The 20,946-nt window shown below is 36.4% G+C and overlaps 1 protein-coding gene across 2 annotated transcripts in view; it reads left to right on the plus strand.

The window, feature by feature from the left end:
* AQR (aquarius intron-binding spliceosomal factor) overlaps positions 1 to 20,481 on the plus strand; it is a 49,374-nt gene extending 28,893 nt beyond the window's left edge. For both annotated transcript variants that reach the window (XM_040067128.2, XM_040067130.2), the window contains 13 exons: positions 494 to 604; positions 2,676 to 2,785; positions 4,108 to 4,243; positions 5,919 to 6,128; positions 6,936 to 7,073; positions 7,935 to 8,006; positions 9,378 to 9,565; positions 11,144 to 11,315; positions 13,554 to 13,724; positions 14,440 to 14,525; positions 15,338 to 15,512; positions 16,816 to 16,929; positions 19,967 to 20,481. In XM_040067128.2, coding sequence (XP_039923062.1) covers positions 494 to 604; positions 2,676 to 2,785; positions 4,108 to 4,243; positions 5,919 to 6,128; positions 6,936 to 7,073; positions 7,935 to 8,006; positions 9,378 to 9,565; positions 11,144 to 11,315; positions 13,554 to 13,724; positions 14,440 to 14,525; positions 15,338 to 15,512; positions 16,816 to 16,929; positions 19,967 to 20,212 — 1,929 coding nt within the window. In that variant the 3' untranslated portion in view covers positions 20,213 to 20,481. The remainder of the gene's footprint in view (positions 1 to 493; positions 605 to 2,675; positions 2,786 to 4,107; positions 4,244 to 5,918; positions 6,129 to 6,935; positions 7,074 to 7,934; positions 8,007 to 9,377; positions 9,566 to 11,143; positions 11,316 to 13,553; positions 13,725 to 14,439; positions 14,526 to 15,337; positions 15,513 to 16,815; positions 16,930 to 19,966) is intronic.
* Positions 20,482 to 20,946: the final 465 nt, after the last annotated feature.

Genomic DNA, 20,946 nt, shown 5'->3' on the forward strand with positions numbered 1-20,946 from the left:
ACTGTTATTATATGTCAGTATCATCAGTTGTAGATTTCCGAGTAAATAGAAGGAATGAACTCTCTTTTTCTTTTTTTCCTGTTCTTTATGTCAGTTTCACTATATTCTTTTTCAATTGTAGGTATTGATTCTCTTTTCACTGTTTCCCCGCTGTGTTACCTGTTCTGAGGCTAAACTGCCTTTTTTTTCTCTGAGAATGTCTGTTTCGTATTAGTACTTCCTGTGCTGAATTACTGTGTTCCTTTTAGTCAGAAATTTGCCAAAATAGTCTGAAGGAGTCTTTTATAGTATGTTCTATCTGAAAGTTCACCAAAGCCAGTTAGCAATATGTAATGTCAATGTCTTGTGAGATTGTTCTAGGTTTTTCTTCTCCAGCTGACTCTGGGGTTTTTTTTTGTTTTTTTTTTTTGTTGTGAAGTTTTTCCAGTGCTATTCCATAAATTGTGTATTGATTTTTGTTTGGTTTTATTTTTGTGTGTGTGTTTGATTTTAGGTAGTGGGTCCACCTGGTACTGGAAAAACTGATGTAGCAGTCCAGATAATATCCAATCTTTATCATAATTTCCCAGAACAACGAACTCTAATAGTTACCCACTCTAATCAGGTAAAGTGTCAATCATGTATGGAATTTTCCTGTAATGACAGTGTAGAAGAAGAGTAGGTATTGAGATCAGTAGTTTGGGAATTGCATTTATCTCCTAACAATGAAAGCTTGAGTTGGCTTGTGTGTGCAGTTTTGCCAGTTTCATAATGTGAAATTAAATTTTTGAATTTCGGGTGTGTAGTTCTAAACTATTTATCTGACGTTTTCAATGTGTTTAATTGGTTGGAGATCAAAAATAAGAAACTATTTTGAAAAAGTCTCTGCTTGGTTCTTATAGTTGCACATGCATTGCATGCATGCCATATTTATTTTTTGCTAATTAGCTTTCTCAGACACTGGTTGCTCTGTGCTTTATGCTCCTAAGGGAAGGCCCCTTCAGCTGAATATTTGCTTCCCATTCATAAGAGATGGAGTCTTAACTGCTAATTCTCAGGCATCTCTTAATAAAATAATAATAATAATAATGTTAAGTTTTTAACAGTCTTACTCTTAATTTTCTCACTTAACTCTGCAGTGGTGCAGCCTCACCTTGAGTCCTGTGTGCAGTTTTGGGCACCACAATATACAAGAAACATAAAGCTATTAGACAGTGTTCAAAGGAGGGCAACAAAGGTGCTGCAGGACCTTGAGGGGCAGCTCTGTGAGGAGCAGCTGAGGTCATTTGGTCTGTTCAGCCTGGAGGAGACTGAGGGGAGACCTCATTGTGGTCTTCAGCTGAGGGGGAGGGGAGAGGCAGGCATCTCTTCTCTGTGGTGTACAGCAACATGACCTGAGGGGATGGCCTGAAGTTGTGTCAGGGGAGGTTTAGGTTGGATATTAGGAAAAGGTTCTTCACGCGGAGAGTGTTTGGGCACTGGAGCAGGCTCCCCAGGGGAGGAGTCACAGCACCAGCCTGACAGAGCTCAAGAAGCTTTTGGACACTGCTCTCAGGCACAGGATGTGACTCTTGGGGTGTCCTGTGCAAGGCCAGGAGTTGGACTTGATGATCCTTATGGATCCCTTCCAACCCAGCATATTTGGTTATTCTATTAAATCTGCGTCTGATTTGGAATGATTTGTTTGGAAACCAGGGTCAGCTGTCTCCTGGTCTCCCTGATAAGTCTGTCCCATCTCAGTTATGAGTTACTTAAACTGAACATACCATTGGAAAACATTTCATAATTTTTCATCAGAGCAAGATCAAAGAATGGTTGAGGGGATATCGTTCTAGTGAGGAGTTACAGCCTGGAGTAATACAGGCCAGTCTGCAATGGGTTACAGGAGAGTGACAGGTTAAAGTTGGGGGAAGGGGCTGAGAACATGTCAATTGAGGAGAAAAGAAGGAAATACTTTAAGGCAGATAGAAGACTCTTCTTGCCAGACAAGACTTTCATCAGGACATTAACTTGAAATTGTACCCTGGGAGGTTAACTGTATCTCAGCAGGGTACGTTACCCATGCCTTGATGCTGCGCTTTAAGATGTTTACATGACTTGCAGTTGCAAGTGGAGCTTGCTTGTGTTTATTATTTTCAACCTGATGATCCAGTGCTTACAAGCTTGCTCCTTTGAAATACACAAATTAGTTGACAGTAAACCACTAGAGAACTGAAGAGTTTAAGGCAGAAGATGTAGCACAGCTACTTTAGTTAAGCAAAATTCAGTTATCCAAAGTGGAATAGAGTCACAATACCTGACAGTCAGTACCAAATCATACTTCTCTAATGTACAGTAGAAGTTAAATTGTTTAACGTCATCATACATTAATTGGCGTTTGTGCAACAGATTTGTAAATTGATAGCTTTATCTACTAAGTTAACTATGTGATAGAATTAAATTTTAAAGCTGTAAAATCAAATGTAATTGTTATATAAAGTATGCAAATAAAATGGTGTTAGTAGCTTAATTTCTTTGTTGTCAAGATTAGGAGTTTCAATATTAACTTAGTTTTGTTAAAATTAACTTTTGTTTTCCATTTATACTAAAATAGGCATAACCTCCTACTTTGCTTCAAAGTCATTCCTCAGTTTTCCCCTGCAAGAGCCTCTGAACTTCTAAAAGCTACCTTTTCTCCTGTTCTTGTCAATCTTTAGGCTTTGAACCAGCTGTTCGAAAAAATCATGGCTCTAGACATTGATGAGCGTCACCTTCTGCGTCTGGGTCATGGAGAAGAGGAATTAGAGACAGAGAAAGATTTCAGCAGGTGAGAAAGGAGATGCTAATGATAAACTCACTTGTATGAACATGGCAGCAAGATGTCTCTGTTGAATCCACTCTACTTCCTATGCAAAGGAGCTGTGTTGGACAAGTTTTACCCTTCTTGTATTATTGAATCCAAGTAACACAGAGTGCGCTATTTTTCAGTACAAGGTTAAGTAATTTTGTTTCTTAGTCTGAACAGAAGCTGTGGTCCCTTGAGCATCTAAAGGCAGAATCAGTCAGTTGCTTGTTCACAAACTCAACTGGCAGAATAATAGATAATTATATTTTTTGGACCCTTATACCTTTTGTACAATTGATCTTGAGAGAAATTAGAATAATAAAGCAGATTCTTGGAGTTACAGGGTTTTTTTGTACAAATATGATATCTCTTCTACTATCATGGTGATTTTTGCATTAATAAACATGAAATTAAACTTTCTGCTTTGAATTCTTCAGATACTGCTTAACCTCAAAGTTGCTTATTACATTGATAACATATTTTGAAGTATATACATACATAAGGAAAGCTATCAACTCTGTATCAGCACAAAGACTTAAGAACCTGTTCTTCTAAATATTTGTATGTTTGTCATGCATTAGTCCAATTGACGTCAGTAGGATTACAGACATTCATAAATGTAAGCGCGGTATAATGGTCGTGCACTGGAAATATCTGAACTGTCCAGTACTGGATTATCATAGCAATACTTTAACTTCAAAAGCTGTAGTAAAAATTATATATAGTCACTAGAAGCTACCCACATATACATAGTTCAGTATTTAGCAAAATAAATACCTTGTGATTTTTTTTCTTTTAAATTGAATGCTTTGATGTAGTCAAATTACTCCAGAAATTTGATAGCTGAAAACTTACTAATATAATGCCATAGCAGATATTTATTTAGTAGTATCCATAATTTAATATGTTCCTTGAACTATGGTGTTCATCACTAAAAGGAGTTTTCTTTAAGACACTACATTGTCTATTTTCACACTTTGTCAAGGTAACTCCAGACCTATGGGATATTTCTGCAAGTACTGTGGGTTCTGGCAGTTCAAGAGGGAGGGGTAAAGGTGAAAGAGTATATTTGAAGGTGGGCTGCACTACTGTGAGAACTTTATTTCTCATAAGCTTGGCTTTGTAAATTATTAGGGCTCAACTAATAGAATGTAGCATGTAGCAAATTTTTAGGTTTTGGAGCAGGGTTGTAGTTTTGAGGGTTTTTTTGGCAGGGTGCTGAGGTGTTTTTATGATCTCTTATTGTTATACTTAGATACTATTTTGAGTTTAATAAAAATTGTTATATGTAATCCATTTTATAGGTATGGAAGAGTTAATTATGTGCTGGCTCGAAGACTTGAACTTCTACGAGAAGTTGGGCGATTACAAGAGAGTCTTGGAGTCCCAGGAGACGTTTCTTACACTTGTGAAACAGCTGGCCACTTTTTCTTATACCAAGTAAGGACTGAAATACTTTTGCAGAGAGACTGTATGACCTAAATACATTACAAAACGCTTTGTAAAAATTGCAGTGAATTTCTCAGACTTGAGAGTAAAACCAAAAAACATTTTCTTTGGTGATTCACAATACAGTGACAGCTAAAGTTAAAATTGCAGCATGACTTGCTTGTGTTGCTATTGTTTTAAATCCTGCCTGCTGACTCACCAAGTCATTGCCACCTTCATGAGTGCTAGCAAAGATTCTAACCTGAATCTTCTCCTTCAGATAGGAAAATCTGTGGGCTGCTTTATATTTTGGACAAGCTTTAGAGCAGCTACTTGATTGTCTTGATACGAGGCTTTTATAGTATTAAATGCCAATGTGAAATCAAATGTACGGTGTACCAAATGGTATGTTGTGTGTCCCCCATTTCTTGTCCATGTGCTTTTCAGTGATGGGGTCTACATTTGCAATTAGTGTTGCATAAGGAGACTTATAGAATGGTACTTAGGACTGAGGACTGAATGCACATATTGTGTAGGTTTTTACAGAAGCTACTCTGGGCTAGCTTTAGTGTGGACCTTTAACATTAAAGGGACATCAGATGTCGAAGAGTGCAAGAAACACTGCTAGAGGTCATCTTCTGGTTCAGTTTCCTCCTAAATGAATCTCACTTGGTATTTAAGGCAAAGTAGTGTAAGTGGAGAAGATAATAATGATGTTTACTTCTGTGTTGGGTTTATGTGGCAAGGTTTGGGTAGCAGGTGGCTGCAGGAATGACCTCTGAGAAGAGGCCAGGGGCTGCCCTGTGCTGGACACAGCCAGCTCCAGCAGAACCACTGCTGACGCATCCATAATGACACTGGTGGTGCCGCTGTGAAAACCTCCTTGAAAAGAGGTCAAAAACCAGCAGCAGCTGAGGGCAGAGAGGGGAGTGTGACAAACAACCCAATACACCTGGGTCAGAAGAAAATGAAGGGACAGGAAGTACTCCATGCCTCGAAGCATAGCGTCCCCATAGCGTCCCCACGGTAAAGCAGGTTTTCCACCTGCAGTCAATGGAGAGGCTGCGGCAAAGCAGCTATCAACACTGCAGTCCATGGAGTACCCCGTGCTGAGCAGGTGGATACATCCTGAAGGAAGAGGCAGCATGTGGAAATCCCATGCTGGAGCAGGGAGTAGGAAGGTGTGGTGGAGATGTAGTGTTGTGAACTTGAATGACAGCGCCATTATTTCTGTACTGCTCAGGGTAAGGAGGAGATAAAATAATTGACAGTGAAATTAAGCCTGGGAAAAAAGAGGGAGTGGAGAAGAAAGGTGGGTTTGGTTTTGTCCTTGTGGCTCACCATCTTACTCTGTTTTTAATTTGCAGTAAATGAAATTAATTTTCCCTGTTTTGCCTGTGATGCTACTTGCTAAGCAATCTCCCTGTCTTTATCTCAACCCATAAGCTTTTCCTTCTTACTTTCTCCCGCTGTCCTGCTGAAGAGGGAAAGTAAAAGAAACTGGGTGAGAGTCTGGCAGCTAGCCAAGCTCAACCCACCACAACTTCAAAAATGTCATCCTGACACAAGGTCGGTCACATGATACCTGAGACGTACCTTACTTTTGTGATAATTTTTTTAATGCTATGCTACAAGGCTATACATTGCCGAAAACCTTATGATATAAACCCGCTTTGCTTTGTCATAGGTAATGTCTCGTTGGGAGGAGTATATCAGTAAAGTGAAAGTTAAAGGTGGAAAAACACCAGACGTTGCAGATGTCTCCAGTTTCTTTCCTTTTCACCAGTATTTTGCAAATGCTCCTCAACCAGTTTTCAAAGGCAAATCATATGAGGAAGATATGGAAATTGCTGAGGGGTGTTTTAGACATATTAAGAAAATATTCACTCAGCTTGAGGTAAGACATGTGACTGTTAAAGGCAAGTGAACCTGCCTAATCCTGTAGAAAAACTTTACACAGTTCCAAAATTTTCATTTTTGCTACATCCTAGAAAAAATATAGAGGTCTAGGCAGCTTCATTACCTTGCAAAGTGAGAACTTCCACCTTTGAATAATATAGGTGTGTTACACAATAGGGGCAAGGGTCTAGTCTCTTTTAGTTGGATCGTGGAAAGCAGCCATTCCACGTCTGTTTTTTTACTGATGAGGTTGCAAGGATTGTATGCATATCGCTGCTCCTCTGATCCTCACAGGGGCTTTGTGTTTACAGTGAATTGCCTTTAACCAGATAACCTAAAAGTAACAGATTATCTTCTGTTTTTGCCAGAATTGCTTAAGAGGCTATTAAAAGTTAGCGTAAAGGTGATTTGTGTATCATTTGATTATATTAACTGTAATGGTCTTTCTACTACTGAATTTGATGTGATGTTATGATGCAGTAAAGTAGGAAACAAGAAGATATAATAAAAGAAAATTTGGGGGGATTCTGAGAGGGTTCCTCAGAATTATTTTAATGTTTGTCTGCAAGTTTATATGTACATCCAGGTTGGAAGAATTCTTTGATAGGTTTTACAAGATTGTTTTTCAAAATATGTTAAACCTGGAAACCACAACAAATTATTCAGATGGGATTGTTAACAGTATATACCTCAGAACTTTGTTTAATTATGTTAAGAAGGTGGCCACGTAATTTGAGGGAATTAATTTTATTAGTGATATTTTTTCATATTCTGACTTTCAAGACTTATCTTTTGTCCTCCGTAGGAATTCAGAGCATTTGAACTTCTCCGCAGTGGCCTGGATAGATCCAAGTACCTGTTGGTGAAAGAAGCAAAAATCATTGCCATGACTTGTACTCATGCTGCTCTGAAACGACGTGACCTGGTTGAATTAGGTTTCAAAGTAATGATTATACCAGTGTTCCTGTACTACTTGGATTTTGGTGTTGGTTCTCCACTGTTCCCCACCCCATATGAATCTTTTTATCTGCCCCAAATCTAGGCAGTTAGATTATTTAGAGTTGCTTTTTTTTTACCCGTATGTTTCAATTTTTTTAATTTTACTGAAGAAAAATATAACTTCTGTAAGTAAAAGATTAATCACTTTTAAGTTATTGTATATACAAAAAATGCTTAATAGTGCATTTTTTTAAAAGTCAGTTTTGCCATATTACATGATAAACAGCAGTGATAGGATTAATAAAATAGAGGCAGAACTGGGTAGAAAAACATGGCCTTTACAGCTTTGTTTACCTAAAAAATTAACAATTTGAGGAAAAAGAACTATGATGCAATGCTGTTTTCACTCTGCAGAGGTAACTATATTAATTTAGTGCAGTCTTTTTTTTCTGACAAAAGCCAGTCAGCAGTAATTTCAGTATTATTTTTCACTGATCATGTACTGTATTGGATCACAAAATGGCTGCTCTTCAGCTTCAGTGCAGAGATACCAAATTGTGTGCTCCACTCCATAAAGCTTTTCTCTTGTGCTTATGGCATATAGGAAGCATGTAATGTAATTCAGTCGTGGATTCCTTCTAGGTATAAGGCCTGACTGGTGCAGAGAGATCTGCCATTGATGTAGTAGGACTTCATCTATTTGGTAATACTGGTATTTTGCCTATAAAGTGAAATCCTACTGTAACTGTCCCACCCAGCAAAATCTGAAGGAGTAATAGATGCTTTCTTTTGGTAGGCTAAATAAATACGTTCATTTGTGTTACTGTGTTTATGGACATCTCTTTACTTTTTATTTTTTCCTCAGTATGACAACATCTTAATGGAAGAGTCTGCTCAGATTCTGGAGATAGAAACCTTTATACCGCTCCTGTTGCAGGTTAGACTTGAAACCAAAGATCGTTCAACAACAAAAAAAAGATAAATAAGACTCTGTTCTTGAACAATATTAAAATGAAAAATATGTGCAGAAAGTAACCCAAAACTGGTATTTGCTAGTAAGAACTTTCACATTGATTATGAAATTATTTTATTCAATGAAGTAAGCATGAGGTTTTTTTCAAACATTTAAATGAGCATTGAATAACCAGATGCATCTGGCAGGCGAGGGAAAATAGGTATATGTGAGAAATGCAGAAACTGAAGAGTTTGTGTAATTAGAGTAGACCATTTCACCATGGAGGCGTATTCTGGGGGATATTTCCTGACTTTATTTATGTGAGGCATCCAAACAGTCCTTGAAAATTGAATGGGTTTTTCTTTTAACAAAACCTAAGGATCTAGCCTTCCAGACTAGCAGTGCTTGATTTCTTCACTTGCAATTCAGTGAGAAATTGTTAAAACCAGAATTTTTGGGAGGGCTCTTTGTCCAAGATTAAAATGGCTGATAAGTATAGACCAACTACATAGAATGCTTGGTCATCTCCAAAGGAGAAACGTTCGGGAGCAGGTAAAAAAAAAAGAAGGTGGTTTTGGTTTTTTGTGTTTTTTTAATTCTTGCCAAAAATGGATGGAAAAATTATTTCCATCCTCTTTCTTCATTACTGAGGCCTTTTCAGGCTTGAAGAATTGCACAGTGCAGAGTTCAGTTTTCTTTCCTTGCTTTCTGATCAAAAACAGCTTCAGAGTTCTTCTGCTTCAAGTGGCAGGAAAAGGAACTTTACTTTCTCTCTCAAATAGTGTTCCCATACAGAAAGGGAATTATCACAGGGTGCTAATTGTGAAGAGTATTCAGTCCAAGAGCCAAGATGGGAATTAGTTAGGTGCACATTCTGATCCTGGAAGAGGCTATTTGAGAATTACAGAAGCAAACAGATGAAGCACATGACTACAGAGACACTTGAAAATTCAGTTTTGCCTCAGACATCTGAACAATAAAAAACTGTTTCAGGTGCTTCATATTCACTACCTCAGAATCCAAAAAATAAAGTTCAAAGGACAGTTATGGGGTAACTACTACTACTGTGTAGTAATCAGGGGGTTTTGGCTTTTAAAGCAACATAATATGATATTTATTCTGATAATTCTCTAGTAATTTTAGTAGATAAAGGTACATCTTTTATAAGAAAAGAGCCTTTATTTACAATTCTACTCTTTGATTGGATGGAAGCTAGTAGTCTTTAAAAGGACTGCAGGTCAGTGTAGCTTATAAGCAAATAAGGGCTTAGACAAAGGCTTTAATGTGTTTTGAGTGCCTTGATTATATTGTAATAGTTGCAATAATTGCAATATTGTAATTCTTCAATTCTAGAACCCCCAGGATGGATTCAGTCGTTTGAAGCGGTGGATTATGATCGGTGACCATCATCAGTTGCCACCAGTCATTAAGAATATGGCTTTTCAGAAATACTCCAACATGGAACAGTCTCTTTTTACACGGTTTGTTCGTGTTGGAGTGCCAACTGTTGATTTGGATGCACAAGGAAGAGCAAGAGCAAGGTAAGACAGAAAATCCTTTGTCTTAGGTTATAAGAAAGTAACAGATTAAAAATGAGAGAAGGGCACATGTAGTTACAGAAACTGTTTTTTATTGTTTGGACAGGAGTTTGCAAAAATGGAATTTAGTTGTTTCGTTTCATTAATTTCAGCTTAGACTAGGAAGGCAGATTTTACTTCTCTGAAATGCAATCAGATTAATTTCTTCATTGTTATTTTTCTACAGTAGTATTCTGCTGTTGCATGAGTACTTTAATGAATCTTATATTCAAAGGTATTTAATCATCTTAAGCGTTTTAAGTTTTTTTACAAATGAGACTTTGCAGAAGCTTTCTTTTCTAAACTAACATTTAGTATATTCTAAGTTAAATAAAGATCTGATTTATTTAGTGTTGAATGTGTAATAATTCCCTTAAAGTCTGTAAAAGGGTGCTTTTCTGTAGTATTTCAGGAGAGATGCATCCAGAGATTGGACGCATCCAGGCTGTCCACACAAGTACATGAAGCCTTTTTTATATTAAAGGAGATACTGCAATTCTGTAGTGTAATAGCTTTTCTTTTTTCTCTATGTATATGTTATTTCACAGATACATTGATGGTGTAAGTTGCGTATTTGTGGCGTCATGTTAAGGAAAAATAATGCCAAAAAGAGAAGATTACTCCATATTATATCTTATTACTCTAGGTTTAGTTTTAAATCTTTATTTTAGGCATAAGATGTAGTGAACAGTATGAAGGTTGACTTCATTTTTTTCATGTTGGGAATCTAGGATATTATTTTTCTAGTCTTAGGAATGACAGTTCAGTATGATTTTTAAAATTTTATCAAAAGTCATTGTAAATAGAGTTAATTTTACAAAATCTTAGTGAACTTCTTAGTGATTAGAGAGCAGAAGTCCTTCAGTTTGCAAGTAATTTCTTGAACAAGGATTTTTTTGTCCATGCCTTCCAAGGCTTTGTCTTTTTTTGATCACAGGTAGCTTTCCCATGAGCTATCTGCTTCTTAGTCTGCCCCAGATATTGTTGTGCATTTGTGAATGAGGCATTTTGTTAGTATTACTGTCCCTATAAATATCAGACATCATTCAGAATTAGGTAGATTTCATTTGTCTCAGTACATGTCTTGTTAATACCAGGCAATACATTAAATAAGTAAAGCAATCAATTTCTTTTTACTGTAAGAAGCTTTACCACAGTTAATGCAGAAAACACTTCTTTCCTTATTCCATCTATTTGTAAAGAGGCATTAATATTCCTTAAGTTTTGTTATCCGTGAAAATCTTCACTAGAATTCTTGCAGAATTTTTGTGGAAGGGACTTAAAGCTGAGTGTGCCACACTGACCTGGCATCTGAAGTTTTCAGTGATAAAGAACAGAACAGAATCTTAACCTAAAATTAATATTGTTGGATAGATTGTTAGAGTATGTTCATTTATATGTGTACAGACTGCCTACCAAAAGTATTCTTTTCACTGAGAACCTACAGAAGCACTAATCTCGTATGGATCTGAACTATTTTGAGTGAGTTGAAGATCCTGCTGTAACTCACTCTTTGTGGTTTGTCTGTGTGGTTTTGAGCAGCTTGTGTAACCTCTACAACTGGCGCTACAAGAACCTGGGTAACCTGCCTCACGTGCAGCTTCTGCCAGAGTTCAGAACAGCCAATGCTGGCTTTTTGTACGACTTCCAGCTTATAAATGTGGAAGACTTTAATGGTGTAGGAGAGTCTGAACCCAATCCTTATTTCTATCAGGTAAGGGAAATACTGTATGTGTAATTTATTAACCTCAATAGGGCTTATTAGATCTGCAATGAAGACAGACTATCAAAAACAGTAAACTGACGTTCATTTCATGTTCTCAGATAATTAAGTCAGGTGTATGATTTTTTTTCAACCTTTTAATGAGTTTGGAATGTTGAAATTTTGCTCAGTGAATGGCTTTGGTATCTGTTTTCTCATTGTTATGGGAGGGATGAGAATTGTTGTAATTCATTACAAAATGTCATTTTGACGTAAGGCAAATTAAAGTCCATTGTAATTCAGTTGTACTGCTGCAATAGTGAAATCAACAGTAGCACTTCCCCTGAACACGACGAATTGAAGTTTGCTTGGTAGCTCATACCTGAGTTTGAAGAGTCACTGTGTTGATTGATCTATATGTAGGAATGTTAAAATGTCCATTCATAAAAGAATAAAACAGTACTGCTAGTAATATATGTAAGAAGGATAGAGACGTTGAGGATGAAGTAAATTCCTAAAAAACCTTGACTTGGAGTTTCTCGATTAAGTTTTCAAACTCGCAACTAGATTTTGAAATGAAGCCATCAACAACAGTCTCTATCTATTCCTCTTAAATTAGGAAAACATTTTACACTTGCAGTGAGATGCTTATATTTTCAGTCCTTTTATTTTTCTTGTTTTAAAAACTGGTGGAACAAACTATGGTGGCTAAAATAGCAAACTTGGGCTTTGGAAAATTTAGAGCTGGAGTGATGTGCATGTTAAGGAGTTTAATTCTAGCATGGAATTAACACCTTATATTTTGCTTAATTTTATGGAGTCATTCATGATGATAATACTCTTGTTCAGTTTTCCCTTTGAGGATCAGTGAGACTTGTATGAATCTATGTTTTTAAAAAGGTATGAAATATATTTGTAGGTTTTGCTTGGGTTCTTTTCAGTACTTTTTCAGGACAAATTAGTGTGCTCCTGGAGAAGAAAGCAATGGTAAATCATAATCCACTTTATCCCATTGCTAGACTGAGGACAGAATTGTTTGGAGATTTTATTTTGAATTTGTTTTTGAAACTGTAACACGCAAGTAGTAAAAAGTTGTCCAGTGCAACACGAACAGCTGAAAGGAGTGCCTGATAATTGAGAGTGCGAGCACTGCTTTAGACCAGTCTTTGGCTAAAGAAGATTAAGAATAATGACATGAGGACACAGAACACACTTCTCATTATAATAAGTACTCTCATGTGCACACTCTTCTAATGCTTCCTACCATAACTTTTTTTTTTTTTTTGTGATCTTGATAGTTGAATGATATTTAGCCGAGTATGTTGGGTGGCATTCATGGTTTTTCATGAGATAAGAGATTATTGTCATGTATTATTTCTCTTTGTGAATTTGGGCTTTTCTTTCCAGAGTTAAAGGGGATTAAAATTTGTAGAATAGCTTTACACCCACAGGTGTTTGATATGCTTGGCAACTGCATTTTCCAAGTAATGCAGAGCCCACTTAGTAAGAAAAAATAAATGAGGCTGGTATGTCAGCCTATTCAAACATAGCCAAGTGGGGATAAAATTCCTTGTCTAAATAGAGCAGGAGTAAATGTCAGCATTTGAGAACAACTTTTTAACCTGAAAGATAATTTTTGTTGACAGAAAATGGATTTAAATAGGCTATGAATATCTTCAGTCTGGAAATAGAACAAAGCTTCCTGTAGCCAGAAGAGTGATTCTTTGGGACAGTCTCAAAGTAATGACAGAGAGAAAGTTACAATATACAAAATAACAGCTGGTAATTTGTAATTGAATAGGATGCCTTGCAGTGGAAATAACTGGATTTGATAATCCAGATGTCTGTCTCATGATTAATACTTGAAAGGACTTCATTTATACTAGTAAAACTAGTTCTTACTTTCAGTTTACTGGGGAGTGAGTCATTGCAGCTTTTTGGGTTTACTATTTTTAAGTAAATATTGCAAAGTTACAATCGGTGCCTGACAATATTATTGATGTAGATATTTCTAACAGTTCTCTGAAAAGGAATGAGAATGAAGGATTAAACCTACTTGTGGTTCTTTTATTCTTTCAAAATGGCTTGCATGAGGTTAGCAAAGAATCATCAAATCTAGGGACATTTCTCTCAGCACGAAAATATTTGTCTAAATATCTGACAATGTACAGGTGTTATTCTTTCTACAAGATGAGTAACTCCTTTTTTTGTCTTTTTCTTCATGTCTTTTTCTCTTATTTTAAACTTTAGAATCTTGGTGAGGCAGAGTATGTTGTGGCAGTGTTCATGTATATGTGCCTGCTTGGTTATCCTGCAGACAGGATAAGTATCCTGACAACATATAATGGACAGAAACACCTGATCCGGGATGTCATCAATCAGCGATGTGGAAACAATCCTCTGATTGGACGGCCAAACAAGGTGACTTTGAAAATAAATTAGTCATTGGAGTAGTTCTGGTTTCTGTGTTTTGAAATTGTCATATTGCAAATCAGGCTAATTTAAGCAATACTTATGTCTGTGGAAGAAGTATTTCCTGTTTAGTTACATGTTTATGAACCATTCTATGGAATTTCATAGATTAGTGCCCTTGGTTTTGCCTGTTGACAGTGAAGTCAGTGAAGGTAAAAAGACTACAGGCTGTGTGGGACAGAGTAACTCTTTTTTTGACATTTGTTTGTCCTCAATAATAATTCCATTCCCCAAAATCACATCTTTCGAAAGATCCACCCAGAGTGGAAATTATTTGATAGAACATATGATCACAAATCTGAAGAAACAAATAAAGAATATAGATATAAATGTCTGGTGCTAATGCCATGGGTTAAAGCTCTATGGCAAAGCTAATGGCTTTGCATAAGCTTTTGGTTTCATTACCTCACTTCTAGCTGTCCGAATTTAAACAAAAAGAAGTAAAAGAAACAGACTACAGTCAGACAAAAGCTCTCCCCAACATATGCCAGAAAAAAACCTCAGCCTTCTTGTTGGAGGCCAACTAAATCAGTTAAAGAATTTTCTTTTCTCTTGTTTACTGCAATCTCAGTCCATAGTTGATGTTAAAATTTTGGTGTCATGTGTTCATTGAAATGGCAGAGATTAACCTATAGAGGTTTTCTCTTATTTTTTAATTCTCTAGGTAACAACTGTGGACAGATTTCAAGGGCAACAGAACGATTATATTCTCCTTTCACTAGTGCGTACCAAAGCTGTAGGCCACCTTAGGTAAGTGAGAAGATCTTGTAGTGCCATAGGAGTACTTGTACTTTGTATCAGATACAGTAATGTTTTTAGTACATTATACAAAAAATTCTATTGTATGAGTACGTAGTAGAAATGAAGTTCAATGCTATGTATATAATGAAGTTCAGACAGGCTTCCTTTTATAACTGTCTGGTACCCTCTTCTCGACCACTTTATCCTTTTGTAATAGCTCTTACCCTAAAATTAGTTTGTTTTGCTGCAGATAGGCTGACCTTGGTTTCACCCTAGTAGAATGATAGGACTGTAGTATTTATTGAGCAAATGCAGGCTTAAATTTTCTCATAGATCCTTTCCTGTAATAGAGTTTTTTATTTATTTTGCATCAAAAGTGTTTGATCATTGTGTAAGTTGCATTGCTCTGTGTAGTTTTAAATGTTTGCACTTTGGGTTTGGAATGTGATGGCAGAAGAATTGTCTAATCTTAGGTAGATGAGTTATCAAATTCATCTTTACCCATTTAGATATAGAAATGCTATTGGGATTTTTTCTCAATGTTTATTCTCAACTTCACTTCTGAGGTGTAGGAAAATAGTAGAGGATGGTTTTTCATAATGGTTTTGGTACAGTGAACCAATATATTTATGGTTCTATATAATGGTACTAGGATTTGCTAGTTATTGAAACAGTATGTAGGGAAAAAAAATAATGACAAGATAGTATTTTGGCAGATAATTTTATATTTCTTTTAATTAAGACTCCTGTGTATTTTTAGTTATTTTTATTGCAAGTGTGTCATCAGTGAAAAAGAACATGATTGATTTTGTTTTCTGAAGGGATGTCCGACGATTAGTCGTTGCCATGTCAAGAGCCAGACTTGGACTTTATATCTTTGCAAGGGTATCACTATTTCAGAACTGTTTTGAACTAACTCCAGCTTTCAGCCAACTCACAGCTCGACCGCTTCACCTCCATATTGTTCCCACAGAATGTTTTCCAACGGCAAGGCAGGTAGGAACAGCTGCACTGGATTTTGGTATCTGTGATGGGTGTTTGTATTTGCTCAATTTTTTTGAGTGGGCTGTAAGAGATTAAACCATTTTCTGTGCTAGACTGATGCATCTGCTTCTTGGCATTGGACCAGGCTGCCCAGGGAAATGATGGAATCGCCATCCCTGGAAGTATTTAGAAGAAGGTGTGGGTGTGGCACTTGAGGGTATGGTTTAGTGGTGAACTCAACAGTGCCGCTTGATGATCGGATTCGGTTGATATCAGAGCTCTTTTCCAACCTTAATGATTACGAATAACTCCTTAGAGTTATCTTTTGTCATGATACACACCAGCTGGTTTTAATTCATGTTTCCACAAAAGTTGATTATCAGTATAACTTAAGAATCAGTAACTGTTGTGCCTGCTTTTTCCTGAGTTATGCTTCGGTAAATGATTCAATATTTTTCTATAGTGATCAAAAGTTTTTTTTAGTTTTTACATATTTTTTGTCTTGTTATGAAACAGAATAATGCTATTTCTCAAGCAAAGCTACATAAAGCTATTAATTTCTCATTTAAAGAGGTAAAATTACCTGTAATCGAGTAATTCAGGGTTACGAGTTAATTTTTTTTCTCTTAAAATTGGTTCCAATATCACAAGAGTTTTGCTGGTGAGCTAGGTTCATAAATACAGAAGCCTAATTTGCCCTAGATCTTTAGGGAAAGGTTCTTGTTGAGGATCTAGGCACAGGACATACAGAACAGTATGCTAAATGAACAAACAAAGGAGCACATCTGCTCTGCGTTCTGAAGCTTTGAGAAGGGGTGCCTGCATGTACCCAAAATTCTGTTAGAGACCTTTTCCTCGTCTTAAATGCTGTTGACAAGTTTGGGAGGGAGCCCTTTCAGTTGAAACTTGCAGATCAACTATGCAACAAGAATGAAATGAGCATGGTCAATGAGTGTGAGCAAGGAGCTGGGCTGTGACAGGCGAGAGGCCAAATCCTAATCTGATAATAAACAATTTGTGCCTTTAATATGTTAAATTTCTCAAGTCCAAAATATACTTCATAGAGTAAGAATCAGAACCCAGCCTCTCCTTTTGAAATTTCTTCTTCAGGCTGCAGTATCAGGACTAATCCTGTTCCCCAAAATGTAATACCTGTGCTTCCTAACCTTCCAAACGATTCACCAATTTTTTTCTTTTATTTGAGAAGCATTGTTTAATTTCTCAGAGCTTTTGACTTTTTATATAGTTAAATAACCTTTGAATTATGGTTGTTTTGCTTTGTTTGCTGAATGTCAACTTTTTTCCCCTTCCTTAGAATGGAGAAAGACCTGCTCACCAAATACATGTTATTAAGAACATGCCTCAAATGGCTAACTTCGTGTATAATATGTATATGCACATGATACAGAGTACACGCCACCATCAACAGGTAAGAACCTTCTAACTTTTGGAATGCATTTAAAATAAAATCATTCTTCCATAAATGCCATGAGAAGCTGCTGAGATTTGAGTCTGTTTCTGTTATATTTAAAATTCAAGAAGTGTTTGTGACTGGAAGTGAGAATATTGAGCTCTTGTAAAATGTTGTGGTAGCAAAAGCTGTGTCTTCTAGTAGTTTAAGCCCCAATTTAAGGCCCCAAACCTATCAGTAATTGATGTCAAGTGCATTAATGGTTCTGTCTGAGCCAAAAATACTATTCCTTAATACTAAAGAGCTAGTCCAGTATTAATTTGAAAGAAACTTATATGTTATGTTTCAAGTAAGTGTGGGATTTCAGCTAGTTGGATTATAACACCACTGCATGATGTAATACTGTTTTGTAAGAGAAAGACCAGATCATGTCTTGAAACCATTTTAACCCTGTTAAATCACCCTATTATCCAGGTTGGTTTGCAGCTGTAGTATTTTTTGTTCTGGAGCAATTTTTTTTCAGCCCTACTTCAGCATCAAGCAAAATTGCATGGGATTGGAGGCAGTTGTAGACACTTCTGTACCTAGTTTTGTCAGTGTTTAGTCCCTGAAGCAGAATTCAGAAACCAGCAGAAAGTCTTTGTAGTCTCATGTGAGTGATTGGAGCATTAAGGTAGCTTAGATCAGAGCAGAAAGCTGCCTTTCCTCAGCATGCTTGGATCTGGAAAGGCTAGAGGTAGTTAAACCAAAAGAGAATGGTTTAAATGCTACCCCTCAGCTGCATCAGCTTTCACTCAGTGTCTGGCATCTGTCATGTTTATATTACCTCTATATTATTCTTCATATATTATATAATACCTATATATTGTATTACCTGTAATTTATTCTTTCATGGTACTCTGAAGTTCCCTTATTGGTTTTTGCTCTTCCGGAAGATTTCTGAAAGTGGACAAAATTGATGTAAAAGGACACTACTTACTCTGTATTAGCTGACTGTGGGAAGAGGGTGTGAACATGACTGTCCTTGAACAGATAGTCTAAGAGATCTAGGTTCTGTTCTTTAATGCAAAGTTGTCTCTGTCACATCCTCTTCCTTTTCTTCTTTCACTTCCATGTTCCATCTAATATGGAACAGTTTAATCAGTAGAGATCAGAACCAAAAACTTTAACTGAGTGTCAGACTTTCAAATAGAAAACTTATTTTTCTTTGCAGTTCTTACCCAGTGACTTCTGGATTTTATTTTTATGTCTGAGAGAAAGCTTCAGCCAAATTTGAAGTGCTTTGTTATCCAGAAAAAGCCTTTTCCAGGCTGTTGGGAGAGAGAGGATACTTTCTCACTATTTTGGAGAACTGCTGTAATTACCTGTGTGCTATAAAGGAAAGGGTATCTACAAAGAGAACACTATTAGAATTTCTTCTTGCTGTTTTTTTTTTTTTTTAGTAGTAGTGAAGTAAGCTCACACTGTTTTTTAAGAAACCCAGTCCTATAAGCACCTGACAAGATTTGCTTTGAAGCCAGTTTGTCTAATATAGCTGGAGATCTTTCAACCATGCAAAATTTTATGTGATGAAGACTTAGTAGACTGCAGTAGGTTGGCCCCATTTAGGTGTAAATGAATAGCCCTGTCAAAACAGGGAAGTGTATACATAGATTCTAGCATCTGAATTTTACCAAAAAAACATTTGCTTGGCACCTTAATCAACCTAAAACCCAATCTTATCCATTGCTAGCTAAAATTAGTTGCAAAACTGCTGTTTTTCTACTGCAGCAATGAATCACATTCTGCTTGCAGGAGAAGCCAAGAAGTGAACTACTGAAAAAAAGCAAAGCTGGTGTTAAATTTCTTTCATTCTATTCAGTACAGCATTATTATTTTCCTTTTCTTTTACGCTAGTCTTTACAGTAGTTGTCACAAAGCACAACATGCATCAAGGTAAGTCACAGAAGTCTGAGTTTGTCTCATAGATCAAGAATGTATTTTTGTAGGATCTTTGGTTTGGAACGACACTTTTTCCTGTGCGGATGGATGTAGAGACAAGTCTGATAACTTCAAAGTCTGTATAAAATGCTTTTTATATCTCTGCTGTTAATCATAATTGATTTGTAGATTTGTCTATGAAAATTTTAATATTAGTGTCGTCTAATTTAAGGTAAAACTTCACTGTAATTAAACACTTCATTTGTCATGTGATACAAAGTTGCCTTTTGAGTAAAACAAAGGTGAACAATTGTCAAGTGTTTCAAGATTGCATTTCATTAAAAGGATCCAAAATATTCTATAGAAATATCCATCATGTCATTAAATAAGGTCAGGCTTCAAGCAAGTATGATTGTTTCTGTTCAGCCTGGAGTTTTATAGCATTCTTCCATACTCTTCAACTCAATGTATTCCTGGTATTTTTTTGTCCGGTTGTGTTACTTGGCTACCATTCCAGCCTATAATATATTTTGCAAACTGTTTCTTTGGTTGTAAGGAGAACACTTTGAGTACACCAAATTACTTTTTCAGAAGTATTGTGTAAAAGTATTTATGCATTAACTGTTAGTGAAACTTGAATTTCATTTACAGCTGTGCATGAAACTTGTGTAATAGATAACATTCACATAGTATTTTGTAAGATGTTGCAAGGGGAAATTATGGGTATGAGTTGTTAAAAACAGGCCTGTTGAAGGCATCAAAAACCAAGTTAAATGTATCTAGGTGTTTGAAACTGTTACAGATGAAATTAGGGTAGAAATATGCATATTGCTCCAAGTAGGGATTTACCATAACCCTAGTACATCTGAGTGTTTGGGATGAAATGTGTTTTCTGTCCTTGTATTGGAAGTCCTGAGATTTTAACACCCTCTTTTCCAGAAAAAATGTATCTAAGATGACTATATTGTGACCATTATTCTAACTTTTTTTAATATAGGAGTGAAGTGCTTACAAATCACTACAGCTTCTAAATTTTAAGTGTTTGTTGTTAAATTGTTATCTAATGCAAAATCCTAAATGAACAGTTCAAGCTAAAGTGCAAAAAATTTAAATCCTTCCTTTTTCAATCATTCAGCACTTACTGCCCCCACCTGCCATGATTGAAGAACCAGAACCAACACAAACTGGAGAGACTGAAGTAGAAGGTGAAGGTCAGGGCATGCAGGAAGATGCAGCAGAAGAAAATGAAGTAGTGGAAGAAATGATGAAGGAAGGAGAATTGAATGTGGATGAAATGGATGAACATAGAAAAATGCCAGAACACCCTGGAAGGGACAGTGATAGTGGAGACAGTGAACCTGAGAATGAGACTGAAAAGTGATGGATGGAATCCTTGTCCTTAGTGCTCTTTGGAAAATTGACAGGGAAAAAAAGCAGAAAAATAATTGCTGTTTTTACACTGACTTTCATTAAAGTGTTGCCAATACCTGTTTGGTATATTTTTCACCGAATACTTCGGGGACAAGCAAGATGTTTGGCAAACATTCTACTGAGTTCTTGTCACTGTTGATAATGTAATTTGTTTAATGGCCGCAAATTATGTGCGTTTTCCTTTTTATAAGTTGTTCAGTAAAAACGCTTTTTATACCAGTTTTGAATATTTGACTCTTGATTCAGTCACCCATTAAACCTCACTAAGTATATTCAATATTGGACAGCCATGCTTTATGCCATCCTTGGTATTTTGCCTTGGAGAATTCCTTATGCAGAGCTGTGCTTGTATATGCTGAGCTGGTATTTTAAGCATAGGCTCAAACTCGTTAAGGTATTTGATTGTACGTCTGAGAAATGCGAATTGTCATGGGACTTTGAAGTGATCAAAAGCTTTATTGAATTTTGACCTTAGTGGATTCTTAGGATTTCCAAAGCTCACGTACTTGTAGCAATTTTCATCATTGATTTCTGATGTTTTTAGTTTATTATTCTTTACAGAATAAGAAGGATGCAGCTTTTCAACAGCACTGGGTTCTAAATTAGTGTTTTGAAATAATTTTCTCTTGCTTGAAGAGGACACAGCAGTTGCCCAGGCTAAAGCCACATGAGGAAGAAAAGTGA

Source organism: Hirundo rustica, chromosome 6 (assembly GCF_015227805.2).
Source record: "Hirundo rustica isolate bHirRus1 chromosome 6, bHirRus1.pri.v3, whole genome shotgun sequence".
NCBI classification, from domain to species: Eukaryota; Metazoa; Chordata; class Aves; order Passeriformes; family Hirundinidae; genus Hirundo; species Hirundo rustica.